This window comes from Lepidothrix coronata, unplaced genomic scaffold (assembly GCF_001604755.1).
Source record: "Lepidothrix coronata isolate B3197 unplaced genomic scaffold, Lepidothrix_coronata-1.0 Scaffold8, whole genome shotgun sequence".
NCBI lineage: Eukaryota > Metazoa > Chordata > Aves > Passeriformes > Pipridae > Lepidothrix > Lepidothrix coronata.
In genome coordinates, this window is record NW_016690188.1 from 3,282,929 (window position 1) to 3,302,105 (window position 19,177).

At 37.0% G+C, this 19,177-nt stretch overlaps 1 protein-coding gene across 1 annotated transcript in view; it reads left to right on the top strand.

Moving 5' to 3' along the window:
* The window catches only part of SORCS1 (sortilin related VPS10 domain containing receptor 1), a 270,695-nt gene that overhangs the window by 119,602 nt on the left and 131,916 nt on the right, over nucleotides 1-19,177 (top strand). The window contains exon 3 of the mRNA XM_017804167.1: nucleotides 918-1,017. Within this exon, the coding sequence (XP_017659656.1) occupies nucleotides 918-1,017 (100 nt within the window). The remainder of the gene's footprint in view (nucleotides 1-917; nucleotides 1,018-19,177) is intronic.

Consider the following 19,177-nt stretch of genomic DNA (forward strand, 5'->3'; position numbering starts at 1 on the left):
TCTCTGCTACCCAGATACATGTCTTTTTTCTGCAATTTATGGATACAGTTCAAACCAGTACAGAGTACCAACTGTACTGGTTTGGACTGATTATCTAAATCCCCAGAATGCAGGGACAGAATTCAGACAAGCATGAGCTGCATAACGAACAAAACCTCTGCTGATGATTGTTCCAGGTTCCAGTCACGTGTTAAGAGTACATGTTATAGGAACTCTGCACAGTCTTGCTTGTTCATGTCTTTTGTTCCTCCCCAAGCCATGTAGTCACTGTCTTTATGGAAAATCCTCATACCAGAAATATTGTATTTTCTCTACTGAACGGTGGCTTTTAAAGGAAGAATAAAGCATGTGTTCATGCTCTCTGCTAGTCAGTGTGAAAAAACCTCCCACAACAAGACAAACAATGTATAAATTGTAGGTGTAATGTTCATGTAGTTAAGTTTTCAAAAGGACATTGATGATTTTTGCAGAAAACAGAATTGTAATTTCACTGAACAATCAGGTGGAGCAGCTACTTTGGAATACAGTAAAAACGTCTTAACAAAATTAGTCTAAGCTTGGAGTATAAGATGAATTGATAACCTTAGTCTCTTGCTGTCTGCTATTTGGCATTTCTGACAATCATTATAATCTTCTATATGCAAAATTTAGCATTTATTATTGCACATGTTTATTTTAAAATGCTTTGGGAAGATGCTGGTTTAATTTTTCCTAATCTAATTTAAATGCAAATTATAAACACTCACATGATGCTATGTGTATATAATTAAGTATCATTATATACTACATGAATCATTGAAAAAGCTCTAGAGAGCCATTCTGCTATTTAAAGCATGACTTATATTGAAAAGCTGCCAAGTGACTTGTGGTTTTGTGATTAAGTGTTTGTACTTATAAAAATCTCTTTTGAATTGTAGGTCAACAGATTATGGGACAACATACGAGAAACTGAATGATAAAGTTGGTCTGAAGACTATTTTGAGCTACTTGTACGTTTGCCCAACAAACAAACGTAAGGTAGGTGATAATGTGGTTGGCTTATTTTGGCTTAAGGATGCTATTTCTGTCCTGGAGATCTCTTCCAATTTCCTCAGTATCTGATAGTATTTAAATGGCAGGAATCTCTCTCTGTCTGTCTTGCCTTGAAAAGTTGTGTAGCTTTATCAAGATATAAACGAAATTATACCACCTGTGCTAACTACCAGTATATTTTAGGGAAAATACTTCAGGAAAAGGTGACTATTAAATGAATAGGTGTAATAGGCATTTAATTGTTTCCTTACCTTCTGGAAGCTGATGATTTTGTTGTCTGAAAGGGAGAGAGACTCATTAAAATGGCAGAAATGCATCTACAGTGGCCAGATTTTATGTAATATTATTTATCTTTTAAGTGCTCCCAATAGTGAACTGAACAGGATTTGACAAATTCCTGCAGAGAAAATGCCTTCCGAAGCCCAGAAGGTTTTAATCATCCAGACACCCTACTGAATAACAATTTACTAAGAATTTATAACACTGACATATTAATAAAAGGAATCTGGATGCCTTCTTTGAGATACATTTTTGACAAAATTTTTGTAATTTGGAGGTACTAGGAAGAGACGAAGGACAGTTCATAATGATAATGATGACTTGTACTCTCACATATGCTGTGTAATAGGCAATTATTACTTATTGGTGTTTTGGTGTGGAAACTAAAAAGTATATAAGTTATCCTGAAATTATTAGTAAATTAATTTCAGATCTGCTCGTACATTGGTTCAAAAAAAAAAAAAAGAAAAAAAGAATGAAAATAAAATAAAAATGTGATTAAATAAATGGCAGTGCTGGCACCCTTGTCCCCTTGACTTACCAGCTAGGAAGCTACAGTGCATATGTAGTGTGTGGAAGGCCCTACACCAGCTCATTTCCAGAGGGAATATGAATGTGGCTAGAGTAGTTTTCTATTCTTTGGTTTCAGTCCTTGTGCGTGGTTTGAGACTGTGAAAGGAAGAGGGAGCTGTCCTAACCAGAGAGGACAATGCTTAGCAGATTAAATTGCTATTAAATGGTTCCAAATTAGTGAAGAGATGTCATCTCATTGCATCTGACCCCTGATGAAGATGAAGCTCTCCTCTAGAAGCTAAAGAATGAAATTATCAGATTACTTAAATGTCCTTCAGCTCTGAGGTTTGAAAGGTGGTCTCCTGAAACAGAAACTGTGGTGTGGAGGATTATATATCTCTCTCTCTCTGTCTGTCTAAAATCATGCCTGATATTTGTTGGAGAGTGATAATACTGTTCTCTAGAACTAAGGGTTTCAACTGGGAAAAATCTGTAAGATCCTTTAGCTATGGTGCTGCAGAGAAGGCTAAGAAGAAACTAAGGGTTTTGCAAGCTTGTTAAGCCAACTGCCTGGCCCTGAAAAGCCTTCATCATGTCTGGCTGCACCTTCCCATTCCCTTCCTTGCACAGCCACCTTTTTTTTATGTTGCCATCTGGTGAGCTGGATCAAGGACTGATCTGCCTGAAAACAAATCCCTTTCCATCTCAAAACCTAAATAGATGAAAGAAAAAAGCTTTCAGGTGGAAGTGTGGAACTATCTGTTCTGGCAGTAGACTGCACTAAAGTTGGCCTATAATCAATATGGGACAGTGCCAGAGGAAAGCTGCAACACCTGGGATGAGAGGACCTATGTAATGGTCCAAGATTGAATTTTTCAAAACTTCTTTCGGCAGGAGCTGAATTAGTCTTGCAGGGAAACTTTTTGAGGCCTGGTTTATATTGTCTATTTCTGTTTATATTGTCATTCCTTCAACAAACATTTCACTTTAGGCACTTAGCTAGTCCCCCAGGTTGAGGGCACTGGGAAGAGAGTGTAGAGCTACATTATGTTTCCACACTAAAAAACACTTCTATATTAAACCTCAAGGTTTTTATTATACCCGCTGTGGAATGAAAAGCTGAAGGAAACATATTTACAAATTTTGCCACCAAAAATATTTTCAATAAAAATCTGTGGATCCTGAGACCCGATTCCCTCTTCTCCCCTGAAATTTTGGTAACAGTTTCAGAAACTTTGATCACTGAAAGTTGCATTTTGTTTCACTAATGTAGGCTGGGTGGGTAGCTGCAGAAATTGTTTTAAAATGTGGAGCTCAACTATTCTAAACTCCGTGAATTTTATAACACTCAGCTCTTCATGTGAAGGGTTTATACACTGCTGCAGTTAATACTGGCAAATGCTAATTGTATTTTCCTTAAATATGTGTTATATGTGCTGATTTTTCTGACTACACCTGCGGCCTTTGATGTCATTTGTTCCACAAGGCATTCCTTAGCAGAGAGAAAAGGCTTCTTCTGTAGTGGATAAGAAATGGTGCATTTTTTCTCTTGAAGTTATTGGATATGAGACCTTGCTACAGCAGTGATCCTTTAGTGGGGTCAGCATGTACTTAACTTACTGAAGCTTCCTTATTTTGGAAAAAAAAGAAATTCTTTTAGTGTTTAACTTTTAGGAATAATTCTGTTGAAACAGAAGGTAAATTTTGAACTTAGCTGACTCAAGAGTGATTGCTTCTAATGAAAAAAACAAGTGTATCATGTATGTATGTCTTGTCTGTGCTTTGCAAAGAAGAGCAGTAGGAACAGTGAACTGTAGAATGCATGTAATTGGATTTATTAAAATAATTAATAGATTTGTTAATGAATTTCTGATTATTTTCACATTTTGGAAAATAACAAATGACAACATGTGTTAAATATATTGTTTGTTATAATTTCTTTCCTCTTCTACATCTAGGGGGAAAAAAAGTGTCTATAAATACCCAGTATTTGCAAAGCTTCCCACAGCCCATGAATGCCAATTTATTTCTAAAAGCTTCTGACTGCCAATTCTTGTTTCTTTATTGAACAAATTTAAATCCTTTAACCAGACATTGTAGGCAATGTCATGTTGCAAAAGGGTGCTTTGAAAAGCAAATCAGAACAAAGTCAACCATTATTTACAACTCAAATTGAAGATATATTGCTGTTGCTTGGTATTTTTCTGAATTGCAGTATTTTCTGAAGGAAATTATAGAAAATGGTGACTAACATAGCAATGTATAAGTGGCAATGAGAAGTGGAAACAGTTTTTTAGTATTCTCTCCTTACACTGAATTACTGTGCTACCTGGTCATGACTGATGGCACAGATCAGGCAAAAAAATGTTACACATGGATCTTGCCAAAGACACAGAGCCTGTCTGAGTATTTGTCAACAAGGCTCCAGAAGAGAGAATCCCCAATGTGCAATAAATCCTAGGCTTAGGTATGTCAACATTGGTTTATTTGTTAGGTTCATAGAGCCTTTTGTGAAGGGAAAGAAAATTATTTGCATGCTTCTGCGTGAAGAAATACTGTTTGGGCATAATGCTGATGGGTTAAAAACTAATCCAAAACAGAAATCTAAGTAGATATCTTGAAAATCCATTTTCACAGAAGTGTGTCATTTTCCTAGGAGCTCACATGCGCTAAGTTTTACAGTCTTTCTTTGTAAAAGCCTTTCAGATATGTTGTTTTTACCAATTTCATGGAAAATCATAGACATACACACATAAAAAGTGAATGAGTGGTGGTGGGGACGCTACAATTTGTTTAACTAGAGATTTTGTTTGACTCAGAAAGTGCTGCTGCCTAATTTAGACACTGTATCCTTGTCGTAGCACACTACGTTCTTTGCAGAGAGCCAGTTTGTGCAGCCCATTCGTTCTTTGTACTTTCAAGCCCCTTGTATCTGTGTATCTTCAGTTAATTAATAAAATGCTGAGTGATAGTATCTGCCAGTAACTTTTATGCTATTAATAGGACTAGTGCATCAGATATTTCCTGTGGGTTTGAATTTTTGTGGTATGTTTTTTGTGTTTGTTTGTTTTATTTTCTCTCTTCCTTTCTTCAAGCTTGCCTTGATTTTTCCCTTTATTCTTGCAATGGTTCAGATTTTAATTGCTGTGCAGTACAGTGTCCTCTTCTCTCCACCCCCTCCTTAAAGATGAATGGACTACTTCCTCTTCCTTTATTTTTAGTGCTTGAGTTTAGCACCTTTATCACAGTGTGTTAAGCACTGTCCTGTTGTGTGTGTAGCTCCAAGATAGAAGATATTTATTGTAAATATAATTGCATGGGTTTCAGTGCTGGCTAGATCCCCAACTACTTAAAGTTTATTTCTATTAATGAGTTTTAAATTAAAGGAAATGAAGGGAATGACAGCCTAACCTTCTGTTCTTTCTAGCATTGGGAGGGGGGTAGTGGTGCATGGAATAGTTGGCAGATGTTTCTGTTAGTCAAGACTGTAGAAGATTTACCCTTATTAGCTGAAATAGAAATGATTGAGTGCTACTTTCTATCCTTTGGTATTAGACGAGTTCATTTGCTTTAAGGTACTCCTGGTTTTGGAACATAAACTGCCCATTTGTTTCAAGGGTAAGACCCAGAACTCTGTGCTTTACACTTGCCTTTGCACCTGCTCTTCTGAGAGTTAGGGTGAATGTCTGTAGAGATGAACAGTTCTACCTAAAGTTGCTGTTTCTCTACAGTCTGCTACCCTCAGTTGCTAAAATCAGATTAGGAACACTTGTAAGTATCCTCTCTCTGACCTGTCTCATCATGGAGGCTTTCAGAACTCTGATGTGATGGCAGGTCTTGATTTTTTCAGTCAAGGAAAATCAGTTATTTCCAGTGGTGTCCTCCTTGTAGGCCTCTGTAAATTGTAGTGTGAAGGCTATCTGTTTGTATTGGAGAGCTTAGAGCTCAGCAGAGCTCTAAGCATGCCTCACTGTAGAGTGAGATCCTGTGGTGGTCAAGGGATGGCAATCCTTAGCAAATTAGGCACAATGGGAAACCCAGGTCTATCCATCATGCCAATAACCCAATATGTGATTGCAGTCCACTTTTGCTGAGATAAAATCAATTATTTTCTTACTCTCTCTTTTCATTTGGAAGGAAAGGCCCTTGTTAGCTGCAGGCTGTGAGTGCAACCTTTAAAGAGACAGTCATAAGAGACCAAGAAGGTATTATCTCACAGATGTGAATGATTGGAATTGTTTGGGGTTCTCTGGCTGTGGGGTTTTTTTGTGGTTTTTTTGAGGGGGGTTTTGTTTGGTTGGTTGGTTGGTTTTTGTTTAGTTTGGTTTTCTTTTTGTTGTGTTTTTTTTTTTTATTTTGGTTTGTTTGGGTTTTTTGTGGTTTGTTTTTGTTGTGGTTTTTTTTTTATGTTGTAGTAGATGATTAATGAAAGTCTTCTCATACAAAAGAGAGGAACCACCTTGAACTGCAGTATTTTGCAGATCAAAACAAAAATGTGATCAAATAAAAACTTCTGTTTGGATTAAACCTTGTTGTATAGCTTACATGAAGAATCCCCAAGATTTGTTTGTCTCCTAAGCTATGAACACAAGTGATGGTTACTTGTAGCCCCCTATTTACTTCAGAGACAGTGTTTTGGAGGGAGGGAGTTGAATGTGGTATGGGATTTATCTGCTGTTTTTGCTGATCTAATAGGCAGTTTGTGTTAGTTCGTACTACATATGCCTTTGATCCAGTGGTCTTCCAGTGGGAGAACATTTCTTTCTTTTCTCTAAATATGGCAGTCTAAATCTGTTTTGTTGAGCAGTTTTAGCTTAAAATTTCACCTCATCAGAAAAGAGTTGAAATCTTGAACCTACAAGAGAATTATTTTGGATTGCAGGAGTGATTCAATGGACTTCTGATAACACTATACACATGTAAAGAGTTCACGACCCGTGGGAGGAGAGACATCTCACACTGCCAATTAAGAATCTTTAATTTTCTGCAGTTCAACAGTAATGATGGATTAAGTCAACTGCTATTACAAGCCTCTGGTGGTGGTAACTGGAAAATCTGATAATGTTGGGATGTCCCTGGGTTAATGCAATTACAGTTTTCACTTTTGCTTGTAATATCTTTAGGTTCAAGGGTACCTACCTGTGAACCAGATAAACAAATGTAGACTTGATTTCCATTTCAGAAGACTACCTCCCATCTCGTGAAAACAAGAATAAAGCAAAAATTTTTCATTAGTTTGGAAAGGTAGATTGTTCTTCACATCTGTTGGATATGATCTAGCGGAGCTGCAGTTCAGTAGTTTCTCTGAAGTCCATGAAGACATGTAAACTGGAGTGATCGTAAAGCTAGTGCTCTATTGTTAGTCTTTCATATTGGGTTCATGGGAAAACCAATAATTAGCAAGTATTTGGTCCATGTTAACAAAGTGAAGGCAGAGCCTCATCTTTCAAAGTGAATATTTTTGCTTTTGAAGTGTCTGCCAGTATTTGCTACCAAACTTTCTGATTCATGGCTACAGTATATGACAGCTCTCACAATAGCCATTTACACACAAAGCCCTTGCCATTATTCTACTTCCCTATCTCTTCCTGGATGAAGTGAAATCAAAAACCATTTCTTCCACTTCTGCTCTTGTAAGCCTATCAAAAATAGTGGCAGTTTTGACATTTTCCCACTCAAAGTGCCACTACAATATGCCATTGTGTCTCACAGAAGTCTCCAAGGGCACACTGAGTGTTGAAACTAATGATAGGGAGGTATAAGCCATGGAATTCAGCTTTAGAGCTAAGATTCACCCAGGCTGAGGAGGGTTTTAAAGATATTCCTTCCATTCTGACTGTCCCCTGTTTTCTACAAACTGAACAGTTAAAATTCGTGCAAGGTAATCTCTTGTTGAATTTCCTTCAATTTTTTATCCCTTTTTAATTCCTCCATGATTTACCAATATTCTGGAACAGATGAAATACCTTCTGGATAGGGAGGATATATGCCAGAAGTTTAGAGAGCAGAGGAGTGATATGTTTTTAGTTGCAGACCAAATACAGGCAGCTGAGATTGATGGTAGTGCAAGAATATGTCTAATTACAGAGCAAACCTGTCTTATTGTCAAACTTGTAGCTCCATGCATTTCAATAAGACAGGCTGTTTAAACCAGGAAGAAAGCCACTTGCCATAATATTGATTTTTTTTCCTCTGAAAAATAGACCCAAGCAAGTTGAAAATGAGTTTGTTGAATGTCCCATAAAGTTGGGCTAAAAACACGTGCAGCAGGATTGCTTTCAAGTACCTTCTGGATTTTGAGCTATTGAAGATACATAACTAAAATATCACTTTTATATCCTTTTGCTGCTGTGTTGTGGTAGGAACATACTTCTTTGGTCATGAAGTGTGGAAATTGTCTTCATACTATACAACTTCAGAAGTTCACCTTAAAGGGATACTGTGACAAAATAATATGATGGCTGTTCTCTTGTGCATTGGAAATGATCATGTAAAAAATAATGAATGTGGTATGAGTATTGACCACAGGAGCTCTGAGCTCAACCATCCCTTGCTAGGCTTGCAAAAAAAGTAGTATCTGTTAATTGGCAGATAGTGTAATCTGTAGGGTGTGTTTATCAGCAGATTGCAACTGCTCACTCCTGTAGTTTAGATATGTTGTTATGAAGAAATGAATGACTAAATGACAGGTTGTTTGAGTGTTTTGCCTTTTGTCTAGCTGTACTTGGAGTACAAGCAGAAAAAAGTGAAGAAAGTAAACAAGAAAAATATTCTTGATTATGAAACTTCTGATTGATAAGTGCTAGTACATGCAGAGAGGGGAGTGACGGCAAAGATTAATGAGTGTAATTATAAAGTTGTCTACTGCTAAGAAAATGTGGAATTTGACTTGTATGCAAATAGCATGAGAATTAGAGACCAACAAGTGATGACTCATATATCATATTGAAAGGAAGAGGTCCTTGAGGAAGCAGCCAGGCTTCTTGGAGAAAATGGAAATCGTTCAGTGTCTGGTATGAAAAAGGTATTGCAAAAGCCATAAATGACCTTTTCCTTTTAGTGCTACTAAATAAAAGGCTTGGGTTTCTTTTGCAGGAACAGGGAGAGATTTCCCATAGCCAGAAGAATAAATAAAAAAAAAGACTCAAGGTTAACACAAAACAGATAATTCAAGGGTCAAAACTTACTGAAAATAAGGCACTGTAATGTGTATCTTTTCTGTTACATCTTTTGATTCCCATCTCTCCAACTCTTCCTCATTAGTAAGCAAAAAAGGAATTAGAACATTTAGAAAGGGCATATAACCTGGGGAGCAAGGAAAATACAATGCTTACCACAGCTTTGAAAGTAATGGCATAGAGAGACTGTGAGTAGGAACACAAAGAATTATCCTTCTGTTTGCCATGATGTGGCTTTCAGATTGGCACGAGTCTCCCACAAATGTGCACAAACTCAGTGTTTCTGTGGAGGAATCTCTTCTACGTTGTTCAGAAATATTGCCAGTATTTCTGTAAAGGGAAATGTTTTAGGCATAAGTGAGAACAAAGGAATGGAAGCTGTTGAGGTAGCATAGCGCTGATGATGGCAATCATTGGAGACAGTGCTAAGGGTGATGTAGAGAGATTAACATTAAGCAACTAGACCAAAATATGTTCAAAAAGAACTATCAGAGGAGTTCTAGCTATGTATTCTGATATAATGGATCAAGCCCTAGAGCAGTGGTCTGTTTTTCATGGGTAGGGTAATCAGACCATGGTGAATGTTCAGGGCACACTCGTACCTTCACAGTGATTCTGTGTGTGTTTGCTAAGAGGACCATGTGAAGATTTGATGAGAAATACTTAAAAGTAAATTCTGAGTATAGCCAACAGTTACCATAAATTTGTGAACCAACACACTTTTGTTGCTTTTTCTTAAACTGATAGTGCAGTTTGAAAACTGGAGGTGGGGAAATAGTTTCAAAAGAAATGAAACACTTAAATCAATGCATTATTTCACAAGAAAGAATCAAATTTGCAAAGTTTTCTATTCCATATAGAATATTATGAATAATGGATTTTGTTGTTTAGAGAAAAAAATTCATATTGGTTGAAAGCACTTACTCCTATTCAAAACATTAGGTTTTTTTCTTCTGGGGTCATTTTTTTCTGTCTTGAAGAGACTGATGTTAAAATAGCAATGTTTGGGGATGAAAAGCTAAAACCATTTTGTTTTGAAATGTTTCCTTTTAAATTTTTTAGAGATTTGCCAAGATAAACTCTTATTGAAAACAGTGGAACACAATAATGGTACTTAAATTACGTTCTTAATCACTTTCATGATTCTGTTTTTGTGCCCCAGACCCCTGTGTGTCTAACACCAGTGTGCACTGCAGTATTTCTTTTAATCTTGAAAATAAATAAATAAATTTCTCTAATACCTTTTGAAACTATGTCTGACATTTCAAACCTTGGAGCCAAGAGCTATCTTCCAAATCATATAAAAAATGTTACAGTGTTTCACTGTTTCCTTTCTGTAATACCTCTACCAGCAAAACTCTTCCGTGTGTTCTGGGATGCCAAACCTTTCCTTTTGCTGCTGTTTCCAAGTGTGTTTCTGACATTTGCAAGCTCTCATAGGAGCATTCACTCAATTACCACCAAAGACCCCATTGTTCCAAAGAGACTGACCTTCCCCCTTGGGCACCAATTACAATCTATTACTTTTATTCCCATAGTGCTTGCTGTAATTGGAGCCCTGGCTCTTTGCCTGGTAGAACTTGTTGGGTTTCCCTCTCCTTTCCTTTATTACTGAAACTCTGCTAAAGATAACAAGAGTGACAATTCCAAAACATATATGTATACACCTTGGGGACAACAACATCATTTTAATGAGACTTTTAATTTAATCTCTCTTTCGCTTGTCATCAGGAGTATAAGAAAAATCCAAGGGAAAGAATAGATATGTTTCACATGATGACATGTCTGGCTTACTTCCTCTTTTTGTTTTCTTCCTTCAGCTAATGTGCCCCAATTATTCACAGAAAAGATTTGCCAGCAACTGAAGGAACAAATATGCTGTGGGCTTGCTAATACTTAACTACAGTGCTCTGGAAGTTTAGGGGAGGAAGAGCTGTACTTGACAAGTCTCTTGACCCTCAAGACCTGTCCTTTGTATTACAATCCACTGGAACCAAAGACTGTAAATACTACATTGCTAGTAGCAAAGCTGCACATTGTGGTTAAGACTCTTGCTGTAAAATTATACTTTTGTGCTTATTAGTTCTTTCCAACAACTTGTTTCCTTTTTCAGCTGGAATTTGTGAGAGTAGAAATGATTGCTGATTGAGTGTGGAGGGGTTTTTCACTGTTGAACATATTTGTTTGGAGATCTGCTCAGACATCTGCTAGAATATGTTTTTTTCTGAAAAATCAGGATTTTAAAAAAAGAGTTCAAGTTGTCTGCCTTTTGTTATCTCTTCTTGTTTAGGATCTTTGAGGTTGTATGAAAACTTTCTATGTTCAACCTATTGCCAAACCCTCAGCTATTCTAAAGGAAAAAAGTGTTATCACAGAAAGCAATTCAGTTTTTAGTCCAGCATAGTACATATTCTTATGGTATAGATAGCTAGCTATTAAAGAGACATTGCTAAGTTGTCCAGATGTTTCTAAATCATTGCAATGACGAATTCTAAAAAATCTAGTCTATCGGATTGCATAAGCCTAATTGCAAAAGAATTTGGCTTGCTTAGAAAATGGCCATGTAGTGTGTAAGCCGGTGTAATACCTGTTAATATCTCCTTGTCTAATAAGTACAGAACAAATTCTGATTCCTCTTCCTTTTTGTTTTTGTTATAAAGCAGTCTGGTTTGGTTGCTTATTCACTCATTTTGCTAAAGTCTTTTAATATTCTAATACGTTAGAGGATCATACTTGGACATTTTTGTGCAGCATGATTTCCATGCCTTCTTGTCTAAGTAAAATAATTATCAAGATGTTAATTTACCAGCTGACACCAAATGACTTTACACTTGGTGACTTATATAAGTCACAAGTTGTTCTAGAAATGTGTATGGGTAAGACGAAGAATTATTTTTTTTTTTATGTTCAAAACTCTATGTGATATCTGGAATAACTGGAATTATGAACAATGCTTTTCCTGCACCCATATTCTTCCTTTAGTAGAATTTGGTGAAAGATTAAATTTCCTTCCTCACAGTGATTTGAAAATGGCCTTTTTTGCTCCCACTAGATGGATTTAAATGAGCCAAACCTATGAACAGCCACTGAGTACCTTTACTGTTGAGAAGTAACAGGAGATACAACCTTTCTTTTCTGGTCCAAGGAGGATCCTGGGTCCTAGGAAGGAGTTGCATGTACATTTTGGTTTCACCCTTAGTTCCATCTTTCTACAAATTCAGAGAACCACTTTTCCAGTATCATCCCTAGAACAAGGCTACCAGTAATTTGAAATTCTGACAATCCTTTGTACCGTGCTGGACTTCAATGCTCTTTTTGTTTGCTTGTTTGCTTTTGCGAGTTCTGAAAGGTTATTTTAGAGGTGAATCAGGCTCAAGATTGATTTTTGTGTTTAAGAAATCTGGAAAAATAAAACTTTCTTAGCTGGAGTCTTTATAACTGCAGGAATAGATTTGTCAAACTCTACTAGATACTATTTCATACATTATGGGAAAGTAAAAATAAAAAGTCTTTTAAGAAGGAATTGAAATTTCCCTAGAATAAGCTCAGACCTCTTTATGTAGGGGGTTTTTTGGTTTGTTTTTTTCCCCCTTGCCATCAGGAGATGTAAATAAGAGTATGACTTTGAATTCATACCTGGTAGGTTGCCTCCTAAGTTTCTATCACTTGAGGGCAGATGGAGGCAACTGGGTTTGTGTGATAAAGAGGCAGTTTATCATCTGTGCCATTATGTGCTTTAACATCAGAAATCTACAGGTACAAACCAACGATTAACACCAGTTAATTTTTGTCTTTTATATGGGGGATAAACCCATCCTTCATTCATTATAGCCAACATAAATTAAAACTGAAGTATTGAGGCTTTCCTGAGAAGGCTAAGAGGTAGAATTTGGTTCGGTCTTTTTGCTTGCTAGAAGTTTCCTTCATAGCTGAAGACAACCATTGAAGATGATAGTGGAGGAGGGAAAAAAAGGTCCAAGAACCACTTTCTAATGAACAATAATAGAAACAAAATATGTCATAGGATTTATGGAATTCAGTAGCACCTGAATTGAGGTTATCATAGAATCACACAGTATCCCAAGTTGGAAGGGACCTACGAGGATCATTGAAATCCAACATCCAGCTCTGCACAGGACCATGCCCAAGGACCATCTCCATGTTCCTGAGAGTGTTATCCAAAAGCTTCTTAAACTATGTCAGGCTTGGTGCTTGACTACTTCCCTGGGGAGCCTGTTCCAGTGCCTCAAACACCTTTTAGATGAAGAACCTCTTCCTAATATCCAACCTAAATTTCCCCTGACACAGCTTCATGTCCTGTCACTGGTCACCACAGAGAAGAGATCAGTGCCTGCCCCTCCTCTTCCCCTCACGAGGAAGTTGTAACTGCAATGAGATCTCCCCTCAGTCTCCTCCAGGCTGAACAGACCAAGTGCCCTCAACTGCTCCTCATACAGCTTCCCCTCAAGGCTCTTCACCATCTTTGTAGCCCTCCTTTGAACACTCTCTAATAGCTTAATATCTTTCTTATATTTTGGTGCCCAGAACTGCACACAGAAGTCGAGATGAGGCTGCACCAGTGGAGAGCTGAGCAGGACAATCATCTCCCTCAACCAGCTGGTGATGCTGTCCCTAGTGCAGATTACTGAGGTCTAAAGAATGTTTGACTTTGGCTTGAAGCTTGTAATCACATTTTAATTATAGAAACATCATCTTCACCTTCTGTAAGCCTGTCTAGCTGTGTTGGTCTGAGTTTGGGTTTTTGTTTAAGTTTTACATCTTTCTGACAGGAGCTGTCATTGGCAGCATTAGGAGGAAGGTAGCAGATACTGGATGGCACAGGGGTTCGTGCTGTATTGAGACAAGTATTTCCATTTAAGACTTTTTAAAGGTCTTAGGAGTGTATGTACCATTTTCTTGGTTTTTAGAGTAACTCTAAAACATGTGAGTTGGCTTGTTTAACCCAAATGTCTAATAATTCCAATTCTAGGTAATCAAAAGGTCCCTTTTCAGTTTTAACCTTACTATGAGTGCAGGTATATGCTATTTATTCATTGACATCCCATATCTAAGATGATGGTGTACTTTTCTTCCTGCAGTATCTCTGCAGCTTACATCCTCTAAATAAACTATCAGATAATATTGATGGAAGCATTTTTCTCTCCTGGTGGTTGGTAATGATCAAGCAGTGTCTCAATGAGCTAGCAGCATGTGCTATGCTTGTCACAGCAGAGACCCACAATCCCAGAAGCAGGCAAGTAAAAAGAATTGTATGTATTATTTTTAAGATGTGCCAACCTACCTGTTTACCCTGTAATTAGGATCATGCCATTAGCTGTTCAGATTGAGGCTGTGGTTACAGATGTGGTAAACAAGGGGTAGGTATAAAAGCAAAAAAAAACACAACCTGCTGCAAAGCACTAGTAGAGTTGTAAGTAAAAAATATCTGAGGCTAGGTAATTTCTGGAAGGGTTCCAGATTCCAGCATTTACCCATTGCCCAGCCTGCTTCTGTGATGTTAGAACTGCTAAAATTGTGTGACATGCAGCTGCTCTTATATGACTGTCACTGCAGTCAGTGTCTTTCAAGAGTGAATCTAAGCCCACCCTAAAGGTGAGATTTGGAAACATGATGAGTCTGTGCTAAAAGGAAACTCAGGGAGAAAAAAAACCCACTTCTTTGGGCCTCAGGATTCCCTTGCTTTCAGTGAGGATATTCTAAGCTAATAACATGTGATTAGTAATCACCAAATGGTTGATGTTGATCAGAAAAGTCAGCCATGAAGTGGCTCTTTGAGCATGTCAATGGTGTTTGCAACCAGGCAGTATGAGTTAAGTGGGTTTTTCCACCATTTGGACAACAGATGCAATGTAACAGGTTTGCATATTCAGCAATGTAGCCTCGTGGAGCTAAGTCAGTATGAGTCAAGGTTTAGCTTCTTTCTTTATCCCTAAAGACATGTAGTTATAACCACATCTGTGTATAGTTACATTTTGCTAGGGCACCTCCATGACAAAACACCCATGGGTTGGTGAGTAGGATCCCAATGTGAATAAAGCTTAGGCTTGGACTATGTGTGTCTTGTATCCTACAAATGATAGGTTGGCACAGCCCAGGGCATCCTTCAGCTTAATTCAGCTACCACCAAAAGGGGCACAGACTTCAATATAGATTAGAGCAGCCTGTCAGGAACTTGGAATGCTTTCCTTATGTGACTAAAACCTGTGTCATTGCATCTCAACAAATGTCAGGATTCAAGTTAAGTGAATTAGATTTGTATCTGTAGGAGTTTTATTTCCCCAAAGCAGTGAAGAGGTGACTTCAACAAATGTAAAAATTTTTAATAATCTATAATTTAAGTGTTTATTTCTTTACCTGATTTGGCTTTCCAATTTGCCACATAACTTTGAAAAAGCTGTATTGAAGCTTTGCACTTGAAAGTGGTAGCTCTTGACTTCTGTAAAACAGAAACATATTTCACTGAGAAAATCCCAGAGGTTTTTTTGGGTGAGGTGCTGTGTAAGTGCAAACAGTTTTTATTAATAGTCAATTCATGTGCATAATAAAAAGTAGGTTCCCACTATAAAGGAGGTTAATATTATTCAATATATCTACATTACAGCTACAGTAAAGCTGTGTGTGTATGTTCTGTTTGGAATTATATGAATAGGTACTACATTATACTATATACTCTTGTATATTATTATTATTGTGTGAGAGATATATAGTCTCTACCACTTGAGATGGAAAAAACCATATCTTTCAGTAAAAAGATATTTCCTAGCCTTGATGCAATAATATGTTATGAAAATGTGAATAAGTGAATCAGATTTGTCAAAAGTAAAAAACAACATTGTTTTTGCTGGGGAGGGAGATAATTTAAAAATAAAAATCAAAACACTCTCTCTCTAAGTTTACCTGCTTTCAAAACCTAAGCAGTGGAAGGGTTGTTCTTTCCTTAAAATGCAAAACCTGAGAGAAAAATAAACGTCTCATCCTTTTGAAAAATCCATTCCTAAATGTCATAAAATATTACTCAGTAATCTGTCAAATCATTCACACTGAAGGGTACTGTGGTCCAACTTGAATTTAATCAAAAGTGAAATTAGTCCATATGTTTCTTCCTTCTGGTCAGAGTTTCATTCCATGAGGGTTCTTTCCTGGGGTTCTCTGGGGACAGGGTGGTCATGACTAGAGAGAGCCTTAATGGTGAAGAATGTGTGAGGGAGAAGTGATTTTCACAGGGGGTCAGACAAGTACCCAGCTCTCAGGAAGGGCCTTCAGTGAATACTTGTTATATGCAAGTCTTCTTTTTAATGTGTTTCAATCCAGACAAAATGTTCTACCTCACTGATTTGTGGACAGCAGCAAAGGTAAGGTTTTCCCCTCTATGAATACGTGGAAGTGCCCTTTTACCCCGCCAGCCTGTGAATATTTGTATTTATCTTAGTGTGCTTTTTGGCTATCTTTGGTGCTTTGACAATCCAAACAAGTTCTCTTTCTGGTCACTCTTTCAGCTGTGCTCTTAGAAAGTGCCTATCCCATCACTCATTTTCACTAGGAGAGCTCTATGAAGGCATCACAGATCTTGATCTGATAAACCTAGTTTGAATTGACCAGCTGAAGTCTTGAAGATCTTTTTCTTCCCTCCTACCTTTTCTGTAACTCCCTTTAGCAAGTGCAAATAGAGCTTCAAACCTCATATTTTCCAGAGACAGATAATCACTGCCCTTCAGACCTTGCTTACCCAGTTGCATGTCTGTTCTGTTTTCCTTCTCAGTGGCCTTGAGTATTTTCCTTTGAAAGCAAAGGAGCAATCCTGACATCATTCAGGGAACTGAGAGAAGGAAAAAAAGAGCCCTGTTTTTTTAATGCATGACTTCTTTTGCTCTTAAAGGCTAGTTGCTCCTCTCTTCAAAGATTTGCCAAGGAAAAAAAAACAAAAGTAAAGAACTGAGCTATAATTCATCACTGCTACATCATTTGACTGTCATTTTAAAAAATTTTCCCAGCTAGCAAAAGCATTTAAAAGGGACTTGGCATCAAGCAGCCAGCACTGCTGGCACACAGCAAATTCTGGTTTTGCTGTTTAGACAAGCAAACTGGGGTGAGAGAGTGCTCTGTGGGGTGAGAACATACATTTGTGAGAGTAGATGTGTTTTGTGGATGTCGATGTTGTGGATTTGTTTCCCTACAGACTGAGAAGAATAACCTAAACCTACTAACAAGAAGGTTTTAGATTGAAAAGAATATTTCAAAGTATTTGTAGCTTGGATTTTTCTGAAAGATTTTTCATTGTCATTTTTTTTTTTTTAATCAGTGGTATATGTCCTGCAAACAAACACACAGAAATACATGCAAGCAGGTTGGAAAACACCTGGTAGCCAGTCACAGCTGGTATAAGATAACAGTGCAAAGTGTTTTATGGACTGATTATCTAAATCTCTGTGTTACGGGATTACGTCATCTGTTCCTGAAATTAGATTTGATCAGTATTTTTAGAGGACTTTTTGGGTTTTTTTAATAAGGTATGGAAGATTAAAAATACTGCTTTTCCAAGCATGCTGTAATCTTTGGGAAAGACAACTTCAAGGCATAATAGAAATAATAATAAAAAGTAGAGAAAAATAGAAGGAATCTGAAGGATCTGGCAGGAAAAATAATCCTAAGGGAAGAGGTAATGTCAAATCCAGGTCTCTGAATTGCATGCATTATGGATTTTATACAGTGCAGATGTGTTCAGTGATAACCAGACTGGTAGGCTATTTTTAAACCTAGGGGAAAAAAAAACATGAAGGATTTCAGAAATTTCCTTCTGATGAAGATAAGAATTTTCTTTTTTAATCATAAACGTTTCCAAGAAGCAATGAAATAAACAAACAAACAAACAGATCTCCATTTCCTTTCTCTTTTGTACCTGAAATATATCTTCTTCTAGGTTGGAATATATTTTGGCTTATTTAACAGCATGAGGTGAAACTGCAAAAATGTTTGTGTGGGGAGGAAGAAGGAAATAATCTTCTTCAGAAGCTGCAGGGGAAATTTAGACAGAGAGAATGTAATTAGCCAACCTAAAAAATGCCTGAGAGAACAGAAATTGTCAGTATTGTTCCTGCACAGTGTTTTGACAACTTCAATGGATGCAAGTGATCACCACACTAGTTTTAAGTATAGTCTGGAGGCCTGCAGCAAAAGAAAAAACAAACAACCAACTGAACCCAATAACTACAACAAAATTAGGGGTACTTTTTTTCGGGAGGAGACTTATGTTAATATTTGTGATGAAAATCAAGGGTATTTGGGAAAGGTAAATATGTTCTATGGTCATTCAAAGGAAAACTTGCTTATACTTAAGTGTTCAGTTAGTAGAAGTGTTTATTGACTTTTAAAGCTGCATTTAGATAGGACTTTACATATGTGAGAAAAACTACTTTAATATGTTCCACCAATGTTCTAGATTCAAGAATATAAAGAAAGAAAGGGAGGCTTCATATCTGCTACCCCACCACCTTGAGGTGACCTTGGTTCTTGCAGTGTTAAGAATATGCCGGTTTTAAACCTGTTTGTTTTATGGCTCTAAAATGTCCCTGTGCTGTGTAATGATGTCATATAGTAATGGAAGTTAAAATAGCTACAATAAACGGTAGTAAAAAAAGCAAAAAATAATAAGAAACCCAAATGTTTTCTGTGCAATAAAATCTGATTATTAGTCTGTAGCCTTGTTAAGGTGAGTAATAATAAGAATAATTAATATCTTTTGCTCTGATTTTAATTGTGATGATAGCTGGAGTAATTTGAACAATAAATGTTTGATTATCATGTTAAACAAGATCTTTTACCCTTCTTAAATTGTAGTTACTAATTTAGTACATTATTAAGGTCTTTGGTGAAAAAAGGAACAAAGTCCATTATAAATTAAAAATATGGATCTACCGAGAAGAACGAATTGGAAGGAAAACTTGGGAAAAAAGAATTCACGCCTGCCCTGGGAATGGTTTACAAGCTTTTAAATGCAAATTTATCAAAGCTTTTTGTAAGTCACGGATCTCATTTTTAACTGCTATTCCACTGTTTGAAAATCAGCCACATAGGCTCTCACTTGGTTAACAAGCATTTTACTAGTCTTAGATCTTCATCTAAAATCCACTGAAGTCAATAAAAAGACTCATTTTGAA